The following is a 20,658-nucleotide window of genomic DNA, read 5'->3' as shown; positions in this document are numbered from 1 at the left end:
TTGCTGAGGACGGAGTTAAGAGGAGCTCGGTAAGGTGGGTCTGAATCCAGAAGCAGTAGTGTCTCTATGAGGGAAAATCTGGGCAAGGGACGAGCAGAGGCAGCACGACATGCAGACACACAAGGACCACCTGAGACCGCCAGCCCAGCAGAGGCCTGGAAGAGCTGTTCCCTCCCAGAACCGGGTTCCAGGACCGAGAGGCATCAGTTCCTGCCGTCAGCCCCCAGGCCTGTGGAGTCGTTGCGCCCCCCCCCCCCCCCAGGACACCCAGTGGGCCTGAAAGCGGCGGTTTCTACCTCTGCGTGCCGGCCAGCCTGCAGGAGCTACCCCGCCTCTCCTCCTGGGGTTCCAAGCCCTGGTCTCCTCCGCTCCCGCCAGGTCAGCTGCGCTGTCTGAGCAAGGACTGTCTCAGGCACTTAGTCAGTAAGGCACAAACATTTTATTCTGGACGCGCTTCCCGTCGGCTAGCCCCGGCTCACTGCCTCACGGGCAGCCCCTCCAGCTCAGGGCCACTGTCCTCACTCAGCAGCTCCTCGCACTCCTCGCTGAGCTCCTCCACCTCCCCCGGGCTCGTCTCATCCTCACTGGACACAAACTCCAGCTCCTCACTCAGAACCTCGCCCTGGCCCCGGCTACAGCCTTCACTCGGCTCATCTCCACTATAGACATCAAGCTCCTCGCTAGATATCACATCCAAAACCTCGCTGTTCTCTTCACTCTGGCCGTCTTCTGCCGAGTCCTCAAACCCGGGCTCCAACTCCTCACTCGCCACCTCCTCGAACCCTGGGAGAGCAAAATGATGGGCTCACTACGTTAAACTTAGATCTGGTTCAACAGTTAGCTATTACCCTCCTCAACAACACTCCACTTCCCTCCAAAAGCCCGCTTTCCCTGAGCGGACAGGCCGAATCTGTTGTCCACCACCACGGCAGGTCTTTCATAGACAAGCCTTACAGGACTGATGCCATCCTGAAGGGAAAACGGGCTGAACTGAGTAGGTTTTCAAATTTGGCTCTTACTTCCTATTTCTAACATGGTAAGTAAATAAAAATGTTAAGTTATACCCAGACAATTCTTCCAAACGCTATCCCTGCTGGGCCTCTAGCGACTACAAGATACTAGTATTACTTGTCCATCTTAGAATGCTGAGTAATGGTGTCCCGTAAAAGTCAACAATGAACAGATCACCCTAACTGAAATTAGTGCAATCCCTTCCAATTCACGTCTGTCATTTTGGCATGCTCAGTATTTGGGAAAGGATTTAAACAAAATCAGGTGCCTGCAAAAGTATGACTTGCACCCTTGACTTCAGGGCCAGGGTTCTGAGCAGGTTCTGGAATCCATGTGACTGCTGGGGGGGGGGGGTAGGAGGTTTGTGGTCACAGGGCTTCAGCATCAGCAAGGCCCCAGGCCCAAGCGCTCTACCACCACCTGATACCCCTCACTGATGGGTCCTGGGGCACAGATCTGCACACAGTCCAACACCCTTCACACCTCAATCCTTCCCACTGGCTCGCTCACTAGCTCTTTGAAGTTTTGTCCCCTTTCGTTTTGGGAGTCAGACATGGAATTTTATATTCTGATACTCGCAAAGTGCAGTTCAGAATGTCTTAGATTTCTGACCTACTTTTCTTAGAAGGCGTAACAGGAGAGGAGGCAAAAAAAAAGTGTGAAAAATTTAGACTAAAAATTATGTGCTACTACAAATGGACATCACAACAGGGCTGAGTAAGAAGGATGCAGATGCTGGTTACTACCATCAACGAAACGACTGCCAGATTAGAAAGCCCCAGCCCTGCATGAAGATCCAGACTACACGTACCCCCAGCAGGCTGTACCATTACTTCATACATGTAGTAGCCGCAGAGAAGCTTCTTTTCCTGTGTGTAAATCCTTAGAGCCTGAAAATGGAAGTCACCTAGAACACCTACAAGAATGGATTGAATAAATATCACTGCCCCACCAATCATGGGAAACATAAAGGAAATGCCTATTCTTAAAACCTGAGCATCTCAGCATCTAAAACCGAGGGCCCGGAGTCTAGAATTACTGTAGACTAGTTATCTCTTAAACAGTCCGAAAGAAGAAACTGCCACCAAAATGTGCCTCATGTCCACAATGTCAGTGAACTACACGTGTACATAAAGACTTCTGTATATACACATACCTCACAATTTACGATATGAAAGTCAAGAGGTTTAAATAGCTTATAGTGGGTAAAAAACTGTAATCACTTTCTCATTTACACCCCATTATAATCTCTACACCTTCTTCACTCTAGAAAGAACTGCTCAGTGAAAATCATTCCTATTGGGGAAGCTTGGCCTGTCCAACTATTTTCCCAGGGAAAACAAAATCTGGCTACAATTCAATCACTAACGGACTCTTCCCCAAGACAAATCATGAAGATATAAAGCATGCTGGGCCTCAGGCTTAGAGGTCAGCCTGCTTTACCACCACCAACCCCCCGCACCCCGTGATGTGCGCCAGAACCAAAACCCTCGGTGGCAGAAGATCCTCACTTGGCCACCAGGATGATTCACCCAACACTGCCCTGCTCCCCCAGAACAACCCATGTGCAGTTCGCTAAAGGTTGTAATGAGACACAAAAGTAAATTTTAACACAGGGAAGACCATGAAATTCTTTGTATTTTCTTATGGTGAGATCTGTTACATACACGAAAGCCAATTAATAAAGAACGAATATACGTATCTTACATGTTACCGGGAAGCCTCCCTGATCCATACTCTGCCTATGATAGCATTACTAAAGCTAAAGTCTTTGAAAGACCAATCTCCTCTTCACCCCTAACTTAGTCTCACTGTAACAGCTGGGGATGAAAAAGCTAACCTACACTGATATATACTGCACTACCCACCACCCTCCATCAGCTACTCTCTTCCAGTCAAGCCATACCATAGTAAAAAAATAAGGAAAATCTCTCTGAATCTCCATCTGAAATAAACTCAAGGGCCACACCATTTAAAAGGCCCCAATACCTACCAGACATGGCAGCGAGTTACTTTTCTTCATGCCTAGGACGGGCAAGGGTCCACTGGTTTCTCCTCCGTTATGTGTAGACAGAATTATCTCTTCTGGTCCCCCCATGGAGGGGAGCAGGTGGTGGTCGGGCTCTCCGACGAGGCTCCAGGCCACAAAGGATGGAAGCAAAGGCTGGGGACCCCACAGTGAGCCAACACAGAAATGGCTGCGGCCCCCAAGTTTCCCAGCACCCGGGGCAGCTCTGCAGCCGCAGCGAAAGAGCCTCTCAGCAGGCGGCACACACCCGCTCCCCACCCCACCTGTGTCGGAGACACACAGGAACACCTGGCCCCAGGCGTCAGGGCTAAGGTGCAGCTGATGGGAAAATCCATTCTGCGGGACACAGCAGCTGGAACGGTCTCCTTTAGTAAAAACTACTCTCAGCCATGAGTATCCGCACTGCCTTGCTCTAGAGATGTCCTTTCTTTTCACCCACTGTGAACTCAACAGTCACAATGCCCCCAGTTAGAGAAACAGGCACAGGTTTATAGAGCCAATGTCCTCTGAACAAGATCTGCTACAATGCCCAGTGTGTACCCAGAACAATTCGGGGAAAATTCACATAGAACTCCATGCTCAAAAGCCAGCAGCACCCGCAAGCCCCCAGCACCTGCATCCTTACCACTGAGAAGAAGAAACGATATTAATTAGGGCCATACGTAATAAAGACAACGAATACGTTCAAACCTTTATTATTTTCATGTGCACAGCGTCCACTCAGAAACCTCTGCCAGAGAGGAAGAAAACTGACTTTAGAACCCCTACGCTGCTTAAACAAAGCCAAACAACAGGGTGCCATGGTGATGGAACAGAAAAGGATGCCCATCTCAGCAGAGTCATGGTCATGCCAACAGAACAATGAACTTACCGAAGAAGTCGAATGAAAACGGGTCCCTTCCACCAAAAAATTCCCTGAAGACTTCATCTGGGTTACGGAATGTGAAGCCAAACTCATACCGAGGGTCAAAATGAATTCCACCTATGTAATACAAGAGAGCTTTTAGTTTTTGAATTCTTGCGTTTAGGAGGCAATGACTTATCTACAGAACATCCTATATATCAGGACCTAAATAAAAAAGAAAACGGCTCATACAGCCATGGCTCTGTTTCGCAGCCCGTGGCTGGTGGGGCGACTCCAGCGCGGGCTTCGCACTCCTGAGGGTCCCAGCGGCGTGGTCACCAGCACTCGCTCGCCATCGCTACAACCACCATCCACACACAGGAAACCATTTTCTGTCGTGAAGGATCGTGTACACCAAGCGAGGAAACATTCGCTGGCGCTGGTCACCGGGTCGGGTCTGTGCCCAGGCTGCAGCAGTGATATCCCAGCGCCCGCCAAGGGGCTGAGCAGGCGGCGGGCCGTCATGGGGCCTTCTCGTCAAGCTCACGTACCCATGTGGGGCCACTCAGGTGTGTGGGCACTGTCTGTTCTCTGAGCCCTGTGGATACTCTGAGCCAGGCTGAGGTGCTGCTCTGGGAGCACGAGCTTCCGGCGTGTCAGAGCAGGGGCGTAGTGGGCTCCGCATCTACCGACAGCGCACCCACGCACACCGTCGTCGTCTAACGTGGGGCGCTCAAGGTGGGCCACCTCACCTTCCCCTCCCAATCCAGCCCCTTTCCAGGCTGCACCTGTTTCTGAGACACGCCCCGGTCCAAGAAAACTGACAAGTGCAGCCCCTGTCGAGACCTCCCGCGGCCCAACGGGCCCCCTTGCTCACTGCCAAGAGAAAGCCCACATTTACGTACCTCCGCCATTTAACCCTTCTTTGCCGTATCTGTCATACATGTCCCGTTTTTTGGCTATAAATTTAAAAAGGAGAGTCAGTAAAGAACAAGTTCTTTTCCCCCTCAAAATTCACCTAAGTATTTCCAAATTGTAAACCAAGGAACCAATGCAGTTTTCAAGGTTTCAGTTACTTTTAAAAGGGTATGGCCTCCCTTAAATAAAAACGGGGAAGAGGGAAAATCCAAGTACATCTCCATAAAAACTCGGAAAAATTTTTAAGTAGCAGGCAGTTTAAATACTCAAGTACTTCTTTCAGCCTACTGCACACAGAGCATGTGGCTCACGCAAACATAAAATCAGTTCTACAGCTACTCCAATTCCCGATGTGCACCTTCTTACCCCCAGGCCCAACGACGGGGGCGGATCCGAGGCACAGAGCGAGGAGGACGGGGACCCGGTGGGGCGGGAAATCGACGTACTGAAGCCAGATGAGGAGCCAGCTCTGACCCCACAGGCTTAACCCCTTGGAAGAGCACCAGCCCAACCGAGCCCGACAATGCTCTGCTATGCTCTGTCCTCCCTCTACTTACCCTTCTAGAGCAAACAACTACCCCCCCAGCCCTGGGTGGACAGGCACCTTCTTTTGACACCACATGTTTTTCCCCAAAGTATCAGCTCTTACCCAACTGTGAGGTACAATAACAGGTTATAGGGAAATGTGCACAAGCAAACCACTGAGAGCCAGTCCATTTCTACTACCAGAGCTCTGGGAACAATGGTAACGACACCTGCAAAGGTAACTTCCGGGCTGGAGGCCGCGTAAGAGAACATGAAAAACACTCTCCCTCAGAAAAGGGGAAGAGATGAGAAACAACAGCGTCTCTACGAGGATTTAAAGGTTCTCTTCCTGACAAAAATCAACTTTGAGCTGAAATTTTTTTTTTTTTTAAATCACTTGACTAAAATAAGAAAAACCAGTTTGGGTTTAGTCCTCAATTTTTCTAATGTTCCTGGTCTGTGAATCCACAAATCCGGAAGTGCTGGATCAGCACAAACAAGGACCAAACAAGATAATGACCCTGAGGTCCCACGGTGCTGTCGGTCCAGTTCAGAAAACCGCTATCAGGGGCGCCTAGGTGGCTCAGTTGGTGAAGCGTCTGCCTTCAGCTCAGGTTGTAGTCTCGGGGTCCAGGGATGGAGTCCCGCTCCCTGTTCAGCGGGGAGACTGCTTCTCCCTCTCCCCCACCCACCCCTGCTCTCGGGCTCTCTCAGATGACTAAAATCTTAAAAAAAAAAAAAAAAAAAAAAAAGAACCCGCTATCAGGTTAAGACCTTAAATGCCACATTTGAAAAAGACTGCAATTATCAGTGTTTATGTGTTTTCTAGTAACAAGTTACTAGTGAAATAAAACATCTGGGATTTCCTTTAAAGTAAAAGAGATACATTAACAGATAAAACAAGAATGCTCAACCTATTGTTAGCAGTGGAAGGGGAGTGATGGTTACATGGAGTTCTCTCTAAAATCAAAAATGCCTTTCACGGGGCGCCTGGGTGGCTCAGTCGGTTAAGCATCCGCCTTCGGCTCAGTCATGATCCCAGGGTCCCTGGGATGGAGCCCCACATCCGGCTCCCTTATCAGTGGGAGCCTGCTTCTCCCTCTGCTCCCCGCCTGAATTCTCCCTATCTCTGTCACTACGTCTCTCTTAAAAAAAAAAAAAGAAAAGCCTTTCACTAGTGACCCTGACCGCACGTGGACACACTTGAAGCGAGCATGCATGCCCTGCAGCCAGTGAGTCCTACTCTATCCTGGGTACCTCTGCCTTGAGCCACAGCAGGTCATTCGATGCTGCTTCCTGGCGAGGCGGTGTCAGCAGATTTCCAGTCTTCTAACAAAGCTCCACACTGCTCTCCCAAGCCCAGGACCCACACCACACTCTTCTTCACCAAGAACCTGCTGACTGAATCTGGCTAACAGCTCACTCTCTGCTTGATTCATGAAACCAGGCTAATGGGTGAGACTTTCAAAAAGCCCATACTTTCCAACACCTATGGCTCCAGAACTGGGGCGGGGAACGCACACCTCAAAGTTTGGAAGTCTAAAGCTCTGCTGGACAGTCCCAGAAACTAAGGAAGTCCTTCCACGCAGTGAAACATCAGTACGCTAGCCAAGCGTGCTCAAGCAGAATGGGGATGAGAGATCACTGCACCACCAACAGATTGTGGCCACTGCCACCGTACAGTGACCCAGATGGGTTCCCACGCCCTCAGCTGTCCTGTCAGGCCTCAGCCCAGGCTGTCAGCCCTATTTAAAATAGCCGTCCCCGGGGCGCCTGGGTGGCTCAGTCGTTAAGCGTCTGCCTTCAGCTCAGGTCATGATCCCGAGGTCCTGGGATCGAGCCCCGCATCGGGCTCCCTGCTTCCCGGGAAGCCTGCTTCTCCCTCTCCCACTCCCCCTGCTTGTGTTCCCTCTCTCGCTGTGTCTCTGTCAAATAAATAAAATCTTCAAAAATAAATAAAATAAAACAGCCATCCTGAAAGAACTGCTAGAAGCCAGCGTGCTCCACAGCACAAGTTAACTCTCAAGTATGTGCCAGGAATAGGACTCAAAGCTTCACAAGAAAAATAAGAAACTTCTCTTCTCGGTGCCCAAAACCTCAGCTGGCTACACCCATGCTCCACTGGCCCCGGAGAGAGCCCGAGCTCTGGGCAGGTCAACTCACCATCTGATAACACCTCATAGGCCTCAGCTACTTGTTTGAATTTTCTCTCTGCTTCTTCTTTATTCTCGGGGTTCTTATCAGGATGCCACTTGAGTGCCAGTTTCCGGTACCTTGAAGAGAGTCAAATAGCAGAGGTCATGTCCACATGCAGAACTCCACTGGCTGTGGGACATCATAAAGCTGCGAGATGGATGCGGAGCTATAAGCTCGTGACATGAACATCAATTTCAACAGTAAAAGCTCCCTCTCCCCCACCACGAAAGAAACAAGTTCTCAAATCCACCCAGCGTAATACAAACCAACCTCTAGAGATACAGGAATGTGAAAATGTGTGGGGACCAACACGTGCTCGCCAAACTGGTCAGCGGCTGCAAGAACACAGCACACAGAGGCAGAAGGCAGCCCTGGTAAAAGGGCAAGGGGATCCGGCCCCACCAAGCTGCTCCCCAGCCCGCCAGCACCGTTCAGAGCGCCCCGTTCTGCAGTGAAGGCTCACTGAAGACTCCAGTTAACAGTAACAATTAGAGGTCTTATATTTTTTTCCACATGCTTTTTAAACACACACACACACACACACACACACACACACACACACACAAAATCCTCCCTTCTACTTAGCTAACATAAGCACCGCCTATGGGGTGGGGACAGGACTAACAGGGAAGGGGCAAGCCCCTCAAATCAAGATTAGACGAACCAGGCGGTGCTCCTAACCCTTGACAAGTTGTTGACGTAAGGCTGCTGTGGTTCAATTAAATGGTAGCATTTTCATCAAAAAACCTTGAACTTCTTAAAGTCTGATTAACACTGGACTCTACAACACTAAAAATATTTTTCTATCACTGTGGACCTAAACAAGCAATAAGCAGACCAAAAACCCTCAAGGGCTACAAAATCCTCGTGGTGAAAACTGAAAGACCATGGAAAAGACCAAGGACAAAGAACGGTCCATTTGCACTAGCGTGCTGGTGTGAAAACAAAGTAACGTAGGAGAATCTAGGTACGTTTTATTTGTATAGGTTTTGTAAAAGACTACTCGATTTTTTTTTTTTTTAACTCAAGGCTTAATACGTCAAGTGTAAGGCATGTCTTTCACTGTCGGCCTTGAGACTGAAGCCTGACTTCACACCAGTACTTGAGCACTGAGGCAGGCAGGCTGTATCATTTGAGAGAGGGAAAGCACACAGCACGAAATTTAAACAAAGGTACAACTCTAGGTTTCTCAAGAGAAACGGGAAGGGAGGGCAGCCACACAAATTTACTCCTCCAACGAAGGATTTTTCTGATCACGGTGCATGAACAAAGTCTAGAGTCCACAAAATGGACTAAGAACACACACCACCCACGGGTGCAGTTTTGCTCATTAAAAAAAAAAGGCTAGGGCACCTGGGTGGTTCAATCTGTTAAGCATCTGCCCTCGTCTCAGGTCATGATCTCAAGGTCCTGGGATCGAGTCCTGCATCGGGGTTCAGCTCAGGAGGGAGGCTGCTTCTCCCTCTGCCTGCCGCCCCCCCCCGCTTGTGCTCTCTCTTACAAATAAGTAAAATCTTTTAAATAAAATAAACAAAAATAAGGCTAAATCCAGCCTAAAACAGAATTTGACTGCACACTTAATGAGAAATTCGTATTCCATTTACAGGTAACAGCATTTTCTAAGTTCATACTTCAAAGCCACCCTGCAGACACTGACCACTCTTGACTGTGGCTCAGAGATCAAGCCCTATGCCCGGCTCTGCACTCAGCACAGTCTGCTTGACACATTAAGGCCAAATGAACCAGACAGATCCAGTTCACCTTGAGTGCCACCTGTGCCCTCAGCTTTGCCCCGCACAGAGGCCAGGCCTGGTCACAAAGGCATGGGTAAGACCAACAAACTGAACCAGGGACCAGATGGGTTCTAGCAGTACAAGCTGGGGTCACATGACAAGGATTTTTTAAAGCAACTAACACCAAGGAGGTTATAGCACCACACTCTAAGAGTGCTGAGTGCCAAGTCAATTCCATTCCAAATTCCAATGTCAGTTCTCTGCGATTATTTCACATCCTCAGTGTTTGATCTACTTTAAGCAGCCAGCAGAATCCACTGTCCCAAGGCAAAGTAACAGAGGAAACCAAGTGACCTTCTTATTCCTCAGTGACAAGTGACAGGCTGGGCCTAGGTCTGAGAAGGCAAGAGTTAATTTGTTAACTACTCTGTCTGAAGGTAAAATTAAATAGCAGTATTCAAAGAGTGTTATATTACATGGCCCATTTCAATAGATAAAAAGTGACAATACCCAAGGACCAGTGCATGACAGCACAGATTTATTATTTCATAAACACAACTACTTACGCCTTTTTAATATCCTCGGCTGAGGCATGTCTCTGCACGCCTAGAACTTCATAGTAATCCACCATGTTTTAACAGGCTGTTGGAGTGAGTCCTGCAATTAGAAAACCCATGGTCAATGACAGGACTGCCAAGGTTAGGTTCATCATGGGGGAAAGAACACAGCAGGAGAGGGAGGGGTACGTCACCTCACCTGAGCACCAACCACTGGCCTGTCAGGCTGGACCCTTGTCGAACAGATTCCAAGACTTATGCCCTAAGACCCTTCTCGATATAGAATAAAAAGCTCTGAAATAGCCTAATAATAGCTGCCTTAACTAAATAAAACTAACAGGTGACTCTGAGGCAGACACTCAGGGCCCACTTGACCACCAGCTGACGGGCCCTTTTTTGAGTATCTTGTTTTCCTGACACGGGCCGTGCTCAGGGAGCTTTGGTTACCTCCTTCATTCAGTGCATTCCTGTGCCAGGCATTGGGCAAGACCGCACAGCCACCAGGATGAACACACTGTCCCTGTAACATGGGAACCACACAAAGACTGGGGACGAGCTGATGCGCCCCCCCCCCTTTCCCCAAAGTCCCTGGGAAAGAAAAAGGAAATGTCTTTGACAACACAGCTATCAGACTACCTTTACCCTCTGGCTTCACACCCCCATCCATCCACAAACAAAACACATTATGCCCTGCTGTCAATATTAATGAAAGAATGTCCCTACACATCACGCCTTCAATGGAAAACTAGCAGCAAGATTTGCCTCACACTTACCCATGTCACTGCACGGGGCAGGTCAATGAGAATCCGTTCTGCTTCTGCCACCCCTAACAGGAAGGGCCTTGGGTCCCACAAACCAGGTACATGTATGCTGCCCCTTTAAGTGAAATCTAATGAATTAACTTCTTTAACTTTGGGTAAAACACTTCATTCAACGAGTGACCAAAACTTATGAAGAACATGCCTATCCTCTGAGAGCACACATGAACTTCACCAGGAGAACAGGGCCTTCGGTCAGACTGCTCTGCCCACAGCTGAAGCTGGGCTTTCCATGGCGGCCCCAGAAACTCAACTATCAAACCTCAGAGACACTCTGACTCTGAGTACGTGCAATCATAGTCTTCCTAAGGCCACCGTGCCGAGGCTAAACGATGTCTAGGTTAAATAATGCCACAACTAGCAATTTTTCCACTGCTCAAAACAAGATGCATACACAGTTGTTGCCAACGTTGGGGGACCAACCCACAGTTTAAAAAAGAAAATCTAGCATTACATCATGACTCAAAACTGACATATACCAGCCAAGCATTTAGAGAGAAACTCTGTATTTAAAAGGGTCAAAAGGGGGTGCCTGGGTGACTCAGTCAGTTGGGCAGCGAACTTTCGGTTTCAGCTCAGGTCACCATCTCAGGGGGCTCAGGTCATGATTTCAGGGTCACAGGACTGAGTCCTGCATCTACTTCCTGCTCATGCTCGCTCTCTCAAATAATCTAACAAGTAATTAATAAAGGGTCAGAGGAAGCAGATGAAATCTACTCGTTACTAGTCCAGGAGCTCGACACAAGGAATAATTCAAAAATAACACAGGATTGGGGCGCCTGGGTGGCTCAGTCGTTGGGTGTCTGCCTTCGGCTCGGGTCATGGTCCCGGGGTCCTGGGATTGAGCCCCACATCGGGCTCCCTGCTCAGTGGGGAGCCTGCTTCTCCCTCTCCCACTCCCTCTGCTTGTGTTCCCTCTCTCGCTGTGTCTCTCCCTGTAAAATGAACAGAATCTTTAAAAAAAAAAAAAAAATCACAGGATTGGGGGCACCTGGGTGGCTCATTTGTTAGGCGTCTGCCTTTGGCTCAGGTCATGATCTCAGGGTCCTGGGATCGAACCCGCATCGGGCTCCCTGCTCAGCAGGAGCCTGCTTCTCCCTCTCCCACTCCCACTGCTTGTGTTCCTGCTCTTGCTCTCTGTCAAATAAGTAAAATCCTTAAAAAAAAAAATACTACAGATGATCTAAAAATAGATTCCCCCACCACCACCTTGAAATACCTAGAGATGTTAAAGTCCAACAAATACATCTGAAGAAGCTGAGCTGCCAGAAAGAGGCTCAAGTGCCAGACACAACCAGGAGTTTACACCAGAAGTGGTAATCCTGAGATTTCGGGGGGGGGGGGGGGGGGGGCTGTGTTCTCAGGACAGGACTTGCTTTTGAAGCACAGGAAAGAGTAGCTGCACTGGAGAGAGAGAGAGACAGACAGACAGACAGACACACACACACACACACACACTCCCCACCCACCCACCCTGGTACTGTGGCTCCCAAAGGGCTGTAATTACAAGAAAGGGGGAGGAGAGAGGTTTCTCTCCAACCCGCTGCAGAGAAAGAGGCCCCCTGAGCACTTGAAGCCTGAGGGCTCGGTCAGAGGTACAGAAGGAAATCTTATTACCTCCATTTTCCTGCGATGCTCCACGCTCTGCAGAACTACCAAATACAACCCCGGGATGGTGAGGCAAATACAGGTACACCTGAGCACTAAGTATCTCTACAAGCTAAGTCACATAGATTCCAGCAGAAAACACAACCCCTGCTCAACAGGAGCTGACAAACTCTAGATATGAGGAAAGCATCAGGAGGAGTGAGAACACCTCCAAGAATCTGAAACAAAGAACTTGAAAGGGAACATATTAAAAAAGCATTTGGGGGCGCCTGGGTGGCTCAGTCGTTAAGCGTCTGCCTTTGGCTCAGGTCATGATCCCAGGGTCCTGGGACCGAGCCCCGCATCGGGCTCTCTGCTCAACGGGAAGCCTGCTTCTCCCTCTCCCACTCCCCCTGCTTGTGTTCCTGCTCTCGCTGTTTCTGTCAAATAAATAAAATCTTTAAAAAATAAAAAAAATAAAAAAGCATTTGGGACTGAGCCTTGGTGGCTCAGCTGGTGAAGTGTCTGCCTTCGGCTGAGGTCATGATCCAGGAGTCCTGACATCAAACCTAGATTTGGGTTCCCTGGGGCTCCCTGATCAGTGGGAAGCCTGCTTCTCCCTCTCCCACTCTCTCTGCTTGTGTTCCCTCCTCCCTCTCTTGCTGTCTCTGTCAAAATAAATAAATAAAATCTTAAAAAAAAAAAAAAAGACATCCAGTCATGTCATTTAACAGACCTCTGGTAGCTGACATAAAATAGGGCCCTGCAGCGCACAATTGGAAAATCCATGTTCTGGGGCGCCTGGCTGGCTCAGTTAAGCGTCTGCCTTCGGCTCAGGTCATGATCCCAGGGTCCTGGGATCGAGCCCCGCATCGGGCTCCCTGATCGGCAGGAAGCCTGCTTCTCCCTCTCCCACTCCCCCTGCTTGTGTTCCCTCTCTAGCTGTGTCTGTCAAATAAAAAAAATTAAAAAATAAATAAAATCCTTAAGGAAGGAGGGAGAGAGGGAGGGAGGGAGGGAGGGAGGGAGGGAAGGGGGAAGGGAAGGGAAAGGAAGGGAAAATCCATGTTCTTATCAAACACGTGCCCATTTGGCCAAGCAAAAACTTAAAACAGCTAAGCTTTGTAATGCTTACAAAAACAATGGAATAAAAAAGGAAAACGGGTGCCTGAGTGGCTCAGTCCTTAAGGGTCTGCCTTCGGCTAAGTCATGATCCTGGGGTCCTGGGATCAAGCCCCACATCGGACTCTCTGCTCTGCGAGAAGCCTGCTTCTCCCTCTCCCACTCCCCCTGCTTGTGTTCCCTCTATCACTGTCAAAGAATAAATAAAATCTTAAAAAAAAAAAAAAAAAGAGGAAAACAGTATCACAAAACCACAAACGAACGACTGGAAACAAAACTCATTTTCAGAAAGCCCTTGGGTCAAAGGTCTCATGCAGGATATATTTAGTTGAAATATCATGTATCAATCTGATCACCTGGTGAAGGGAGAAATTTAGAAAAGGATGTAGAACCTCAAATACAGCAATAACAGTTCTAGAGGTTGGAAGGTTAAGAACTCAGAACGGATTTGAACAAAACTTACCATTTAAGAACATCAAAATATGTACTTTTCTCAAATAGATTCCCAGGATTTTTTTAAATTACAAATTAAGGAGAGAAAACTATTTGGTGACTATTTTCTGGTAATTAGCTGTGACAGACACAGAAGAAAGAGAATGTTACTTGGGAGGAAGACCTCCTCCTCTGTCCTGTGACCCTTCCAAGGGGACTCAGCCACAGCCACATCGACAGGAGAAAACTGAATGTAACAGGCATGGACAGGAAATTCACAGGCAGGCGGGCAACAGGAAGCTTCTAGGAGCTGCGGGGGGGGGGGGGGTCTGAGGACAGGAAGGGGAGGAAGACCATTAGCAAGAAGGAGAGAGGAGAGGTTTGGAAACACAAGGTTGCTCTGCGTTTCCTTAGGTAAAGGGGAGTCTCTGTCAATAGAGCTCTTCCTGGCACAGGCTGGCTCTCCTTTCCAATGTAAATTAAAGCAGTTGAGGGGGAGGCAGAGGGCCTTTTCCCGCATCTGCTGGGTTTTGATTACTTTTAACTCCGACATAATCTCTAGGCAAAAGTGGCCCGTCCTGGGGCAGCCTGCCATGAGCCTCTACAGTAACAGGACAACGTACCCATGAGAACATGATTGTGCACAATATAGGTTTTGCAATTCTGTTTGAATATGTTCAACGTAAACTATTAAAGTATTTGTTTGAAATGCAATCAGTTACACAACATGGAAGTGAGCACGCAATTTTATTTTTTTTTTAAGATTTTATTTATTTGACAGAGAGAGACACAGCGAGAGAGGGAACACAAGCAGGGGGAGTGGGAGAGGGAGAAGCAAGCTTCCCGCGGAGCAGGGAGCCCGATGCGGGGCTCGATCCCAGGACCCCAGGATCATGACCTGAGCCGAAGGCAGACGCTGAACGACTGAGCCACCCAGGCGCCCCTGAGCACCCAATTTTAAAAAGGTTTCCTCGCTGGTAGTTAGAACACTCAAAACAAACTGGCCGGCCAGTGACAGTGGCCAAGTTCAGTCTCAAAATTACTAGCCACAGAAGAGGTCCCCAATTCTCATGACCTAGAAGCACAGCAAGCTTTATCTTCAGGAAGTAAAAACCTGACCACTACCCACAAGGCAAGGGCAGCCAGAAACAGCAGAAAAATCAGCATCCTAGCATCTCCACTTGAAAGAGCTAATAATTAACTATACCAGATTACAGTCTCCTGTGGGCCCCAGCTGTTGCTGCATGCATCTGCGGGCATCTTGGAGTGCCCAGCAGTGCAAGGGCAGGTCAACCCACTGTTACCAACACGCAACAAAGGGAGAAATCTCAGGACCAGGCTCTCACTTTCTAACAGCCGAACCATCACCAGAGCCACACGTGGTCAGAGGTCACGTGGTGTGTCAGATGCCACTGCTAGGGTGTCCCTGGTACCACTTCAAAGCTGGATTCAAGTCCAAATGGTTTCTCTTTATCTGCAAGGACGTGCCTGTCTTTGTGCAAATGAGAATGGTAGTGTGGCAGCAAGATCCTCAAGGCAGTCAGTGCAGAAGTGGATGTAAATGTGGCTTCAACATGCCAGGTGGTAAATGCCCTGGTTACTTAACTACCTAAAATATTCCCCAGGACAGGCCCCCCCTTGGGGGGGGTGCACAAGCACCATCAATTTAACATAACCTGGGAAACAAGCCAACACTTGAATGATGACTATTCGTGTTTCTTTCTAAAAGGCCGTGCCTAGAAGAAAATGCAAATGAACTGAATGAGACCAATCATCTGGAGAGTCCAAAACCTCACCCTCCGACCACCTCTCTCCAGCACGAGCTATTGGTACCTCCACCTTTCTCTGCTCCTGCACCCAGTCCTGTCTAACCCCCAACACCAGTACCACCACTTGAAGCTTACTCTTACTAAGGTCAAGAGGAAAATCTTGCGCAGTTTGACTCCCCAAAGCCCTCAGCACACGGGGGCTTTCCAGTCCCATCCCCTGTTCTCCCAGACAGCCCTGTGAACACAGAGTAGGGAAGCTAGGGTTCAGATCCCTCTTCTCATGCTACTCTCATGTGTTTTCAAACACTCCCATTATGCAAATGCCAACTATTTCGCAATGATTCCCAAATTTAAGCTCCCATCCTAGGTCTCTCTTTGGCACTTCAGACATGAATAGACAGATGACTACCTGACATAGCTACTTGGCAGTGTGACAGACCTCCCAAACAGACCAAGACCAAACTTCACTGGATGCTCCCTACCCCACTCCGTGTCTTTCTCTAGTAAATTCTGCCTTCCGCTTCCAGGCTTCTGACTGGAAACTGTTGCCTTCCCCAACACTGCTACCCACCCTCCCACCCCACATACACACACACAAAGTAATCCACAGTTCTGTCTGATATGTCTGCCAACTATCCCAAACCCCTTCCACTCTTCTCTATCTTTAATGGCACCAGCCCCTCCTACTGCTGGAGCCTCTTAATCATACCCTCTTCTCTTACAGCCAAGGCAAGCTATAAATACGCTGGGGCTATCACAGCAGATACTATATGGTGTCTGCACTGGACAGAACCGGCTATGAAGGACACAGTCAGCTCGGCTGAGGATTACACGGAGTGAGACCTGACGTCACTGGTAATGCTGGCTCTGGGGCAGGAAAAGTACAGGATGAGCCTAGGACATGCTACTGAGCAAGTAAGTAAAGATGCTAGCAAAAAGTATAGGCCTGGTCCAAAAAAAAGAAAAAAACAAACACCCCAAGACTAGAACTCTAACATCTTGGAGGTGACTAAGAATCAACAGCAACTAAATGCCACCTGGGCTCCAGGCATGTGGAGCAGAAGGCCGACAGTGGAATGCTGGCAGGATGCGAATCAAGTTCACAGTTAACACAACTGCAGCAACGCTGACCTCTTAGCTTCAATAAACGGACTGTGGTTACACAGAGTATTAAGGAAAATCCGATCAAAGGTAGACAGGAAACTGTCCTAGTGTCTTGATGACTCTACTATAAATCTGAAATCATGCCAAAGGGGCAGGGGGGAGGCAAAAAGTCAAAAAGAACAAGTACAGCCAGGTCCAGAGAACATCAGAACAAAACTGATGGAGCAAGGGCGACTAGAAGGGAATCAGACCATCAAAATGACCGCCATGCACTTAAAACACACACACCAGCACAAGAGTCAAAAATTTACTACGCTCCCTGTGCTGTACAAACTACATTCGCAACCAAGTAATTGCCGAGCCAACATTCTTTTTAAAGAATTCCAGCAAACAAATGCAGGAAAAATGCTAGAATGAGAAAATTATCATCGCGAAAATAACCTAGTGCTTCTTAAAGCACAGACCTGAACCAGCAACACCAGCATGTCCTTGTTAAATAAAAGGACCTTTAAAGTAACCAAGTTTCAACTTTGCCTCATAAAGCATCCCCACTACAATAACTACTAATTAGCCCAACTTTCTCTGCCTGAACCAACTCCAGGGAGCAGCCATCAACAGTGGACAGTTCTTGGATTCTTTCCGCTGAAGAGCGGGGCCTCCAGGGAGTTGTCACACTTTGGTCCCTGGTTCAGGTTACACAACGCAGGCTGAATTTCTCTTCCACAGCCCCGCACAGGGCTCCCTGCTCAGCCGGGAGCCTGCTTCTCCCTCTCCCACTCCCCCTGCTTGTGTTCCCTCTCTAGCTGTCTCCCTCTGTCAAATAAATAAATAAAATCTTTAAAAAAAAATTTTTTTAATCCACGTAACGTGTCTGTACTAGTGACGTTACATTCAGTTTAGTAATAATTCAGGCTTCAAACATTCAGGGGCTTTATTTTCATGAATTTTTCACTCTCTCGACTAACAAGGCCTTACATTTCATGGCAGTTCTTCCTAAGAACACTGCCCTGATCCCTGCTTTGAGCAAGCTCCAAGGCTGCAATTCCTTAGTACCCAGAATCCAGCACAGATGGCACAAGGACGGTCCAAGCGTCACCAACGAAAGGTAACAAGACTACCTACCGTACTTCTCTGAACCTGGATCATCAGTGCTAGGTCAACTCTCCTAAGACACATTCCTGAATTCAATCATCAACGTCAACTGCAGTCTGCGCCTGTCTTTTTGAGTCTCTGGTCCCTGTCCTGCTCTCATTCCTGCCTCTGTGCAACCGTGGCTCTTCCGACAAGGGGGCTGCACAGCTTGCCTCATCCATTCCCCCTTGGTGATGCTGGCCCACTGTTCTCATCAACTAAAATCTTTCTGATAACAAGTCTACCATCAACAGTTACTCTCAATGAAAACAATGACATAATTCTGAGTGAATTTAGTCATACAAATTTACTATTTATAACAGTCGTATGCTAGCTTTGGGAGTAAGCACCAAGTTTAGCAGACAAGTGAACAACTTAGTCATGGACAGTTAACACAAATATGCCAAGAGTGTGGGGGAGAGGGTATGGAGACAGTGGGGCAAAGAAAGCGTAAAACAACACTGCCACTTCCTGAAGAGCTGGAAAACAGAAAAGTTCCCTGTGCAGAGAGGCAAAATTATCTCCAACTGCAGTGACAGCATATGCACAGACAAAACTATAAAAGCACATGGCCCATGTGAGATGCAACTAGTAAGGCAAGACTTTAGTACTGAGCTTACCTGGGAGGCTCAAGGAAGAAAGATACAATTCAAGAATAATTTTAGAACATGCCAAAGACATAGGACTTCTCAACTTATAAGCAAAAGGCTTTTTAAGCAATGATTTATCAGGGGTGTATCTGAGAAAATCACTTGTATGTAACAAGATACGACAACTTCTAAAGAACTATGATTGGATGGTGATGGGAAAGATCCATTTAAAAGATATCTCAAATGAAATGCGTGTCTGAATCAGAAAAATGACAGTAGGAATGAAGGAGAGAAGTCAAGGGAAGACAGATTCAGGAACACCCTGAATTAAGGTCACCCTGTAAAGCAATGAGATTTCGTTAATAGGGTTCCATGCACAGCCACTAACGTTTTATGAAAGTTTTTCTTCAATTTCTACTAAAAACAGATTTTAAAAAACTTTTTAGGGGAGCGCCTGGGTGGCTCAGTCCGTTAAGCAACTGCCTTCAACTCAGGTCATGATCGCAGGGTCCTGGGATAGAGCCCCACGTCAGGCCCCCTGCTCAGCAGGGAGCCTGCTTCTCCCTCTCCCTGCTTGTGTTCCCTCTCTAGCGGTCTCCCTCTGTCAAATAAATAAAATCTTTAAAAAAAAAAAAAAACTTTTTAATCAACATGACATGTTTGTACTGGTGACGTTACGGTCAGTGTAGTAATAATTCAGGCTTCGTTATTAGCCTATTCAGGAGGAAATGTGTGCCTATCTCATGCCAGGCATTACAAGTACATACTGAATTACAACCACAGCTGAGAGGGGCTCAAAGGAACAGTCAATTTGCGTCCCATGTCTGAGCACAGAACTCTCCCATCAAGCTGTGCTGTGAGTGTGGGAGCCAAACACGCAATGCTACAGAAAGACATTCCTTACATCTCAACACTACCTTTTTTCATTTTTAAAGTTTTATTTATTTATTTGATAGCGAGAGAGACAGCGAGAAAGGGAACACAAGCAGGGGGAGTGGGAGAGGGAGAAAGAGGCTCTCTGGACCCTAGCATCATGACCTGAGCCAAAGGCAGATGCTTAATGACCGAGCCACCCAGGTGCCCCTACCTTTTCTCATTTTTAACAAATGCCAAAAAGATAAACAGGTTTTAACATAAACTCAAAAATATGCTCTATAAAGACAACAAAATGAAAATACCCTAAGGTCTACAAATAAAGATCCAATAAGGCACAGAAGACCCTGGACATCGCCAAGGGCAGCTGCAGAGCAAGCTCAAGTACAGACACCACCCCGTCCCCCACGCAGTGCCAGCCACAGGCTAAGTACCCTGCCCTCTGCTCACAGCTTCAGATTAAGAAGTGTAAGAGGAATAAGTTAAACTTAACAAAATCCACCAATTATCTATGACTAACCTCAGAACTTTATACAAAATAAAATGTCACGGGGCGCCTGGGTGGCTCAGTTGTTAAGCGTCTGCCTTCAGCTCGGGTCATGATCCCAGGGTCCTGGGATAGAGCCCTGCATCGGGCTCCCTGCACAGCAGGAAGCCTGCTTCTCCCTCTCCCACTCCCCCTGCTTGTGTTCCCTCTCTCGCTGCCTGTTAAAAAATAAATAAATCTTGGGGCGCCTGGGTGGCTCAGTCGTTAAGCGTCTGTCTTCGGCTCAGGTCATGATCCCAGGGTCCTGGAATCGAGCCCCACACATCGGGCTCCCTGCTCCGTGGGAAGCCTGCTTCTCCCTCTCCCTCTGCCCCTGCTTGTGTTCCTTCTCTAGCTGGGTCTCTGTCAAATAAATAAAATCTTTTAAATAAATAAATAAATAAATCTTTTTAAAAAATGCCACGTATACATTTGTATTCATAATTTCCCTACAGAACGCAGTATTTCAAAATACTAACCACCTTTTCTAAAACTGATATAAACCCATACAGTAAATGTATGGCCGATTGTAGAGTACAGGATAAAAGAGCCTGGAGACTTAGAAATACTACCCAATTCCAAAACAACTTTAAGTAAACTGCTGCTCAGCCACGAGATGTGCAGATAAAATCAGCATTTTATATAGATTATTTCCTTACTCACCGATAACCTAATTCCAATCTTTAATCCAATTTTCCTAAAGCATCAAGTACATCCATTTATTCTCAAAATAACACCATGTGTGGCGACAAAACATTTAAAATGGCGTTTAACGTCCCTTCTCCCCAGCTACAACCGCAAGCGAGTCCGACAGGGGCCATGAGCACGCGCAGTCCCACTCCCACCCAAGACTCCCCGCGACCAGCACACACACCAGAGTCCTACACCCCCTG

At 47.9% G+C, this 20,658-nt stretch overlaps 1 protein-coding gene across 4 annotated transcripts in view; it reads right to left on the bottom strand.

Moving 5' to 3' along the window:
* Positions 1-20,658, bottom strand: part of DNAJB6 (DnaJ heat shock protein family (Hsp40) member B6) — a 70,218-nt gene that overhangs the window by 35,158 nt on the left and 14,402 nt on the right. For 3 of the 4 annotated variants that reach the window (XM_027573386.2, XM_027573384.1, XM_027573385.2), the window contains exons 2-5: positions 9,823-9,913; positions 7,491-7,600; positions 4,790-4,843; positions 3,912-4,022 (exon numbers count right to left, since the gene is read on the bottom strand). In XM_027573386.2, the coding sequence (XP_027429187.1) occupies positions 3,912-4,022; positions 4,790-4,843; positions 7,491-7,600; positions 9,823-9,887 (340 nt within the window). In that variant the 5' untranslated portion in view covers positions 9,888-9,913. The remainder of the gene's footprint in view (positions 1-3,911; positions 4,023-4,789; positions 4,844-7,490; positions 7,601-9,822; positions 9,914-20,658) is intronic. The other variant, XM_027573387.1, reaches the window with a different exon arrangement.

Source organism: Zalophus californianus, chromosome 12 (assembly GCF_009762305.2).
Source record: "Zalophus californianus isolate mZalCal1 chromosome 12, mZalCal1.pri.v2, whole genome shotgun sequence".
Classification (NCBI taxonomy): Eukaryota; Metazoa; Chordata; class Mammalia; order Carnivora; family Otariidae; genus Zalophus; species Zalophus californianus.
This window is presented reverse-complemented; position numbering and strand designations above follow the sequence as displayed.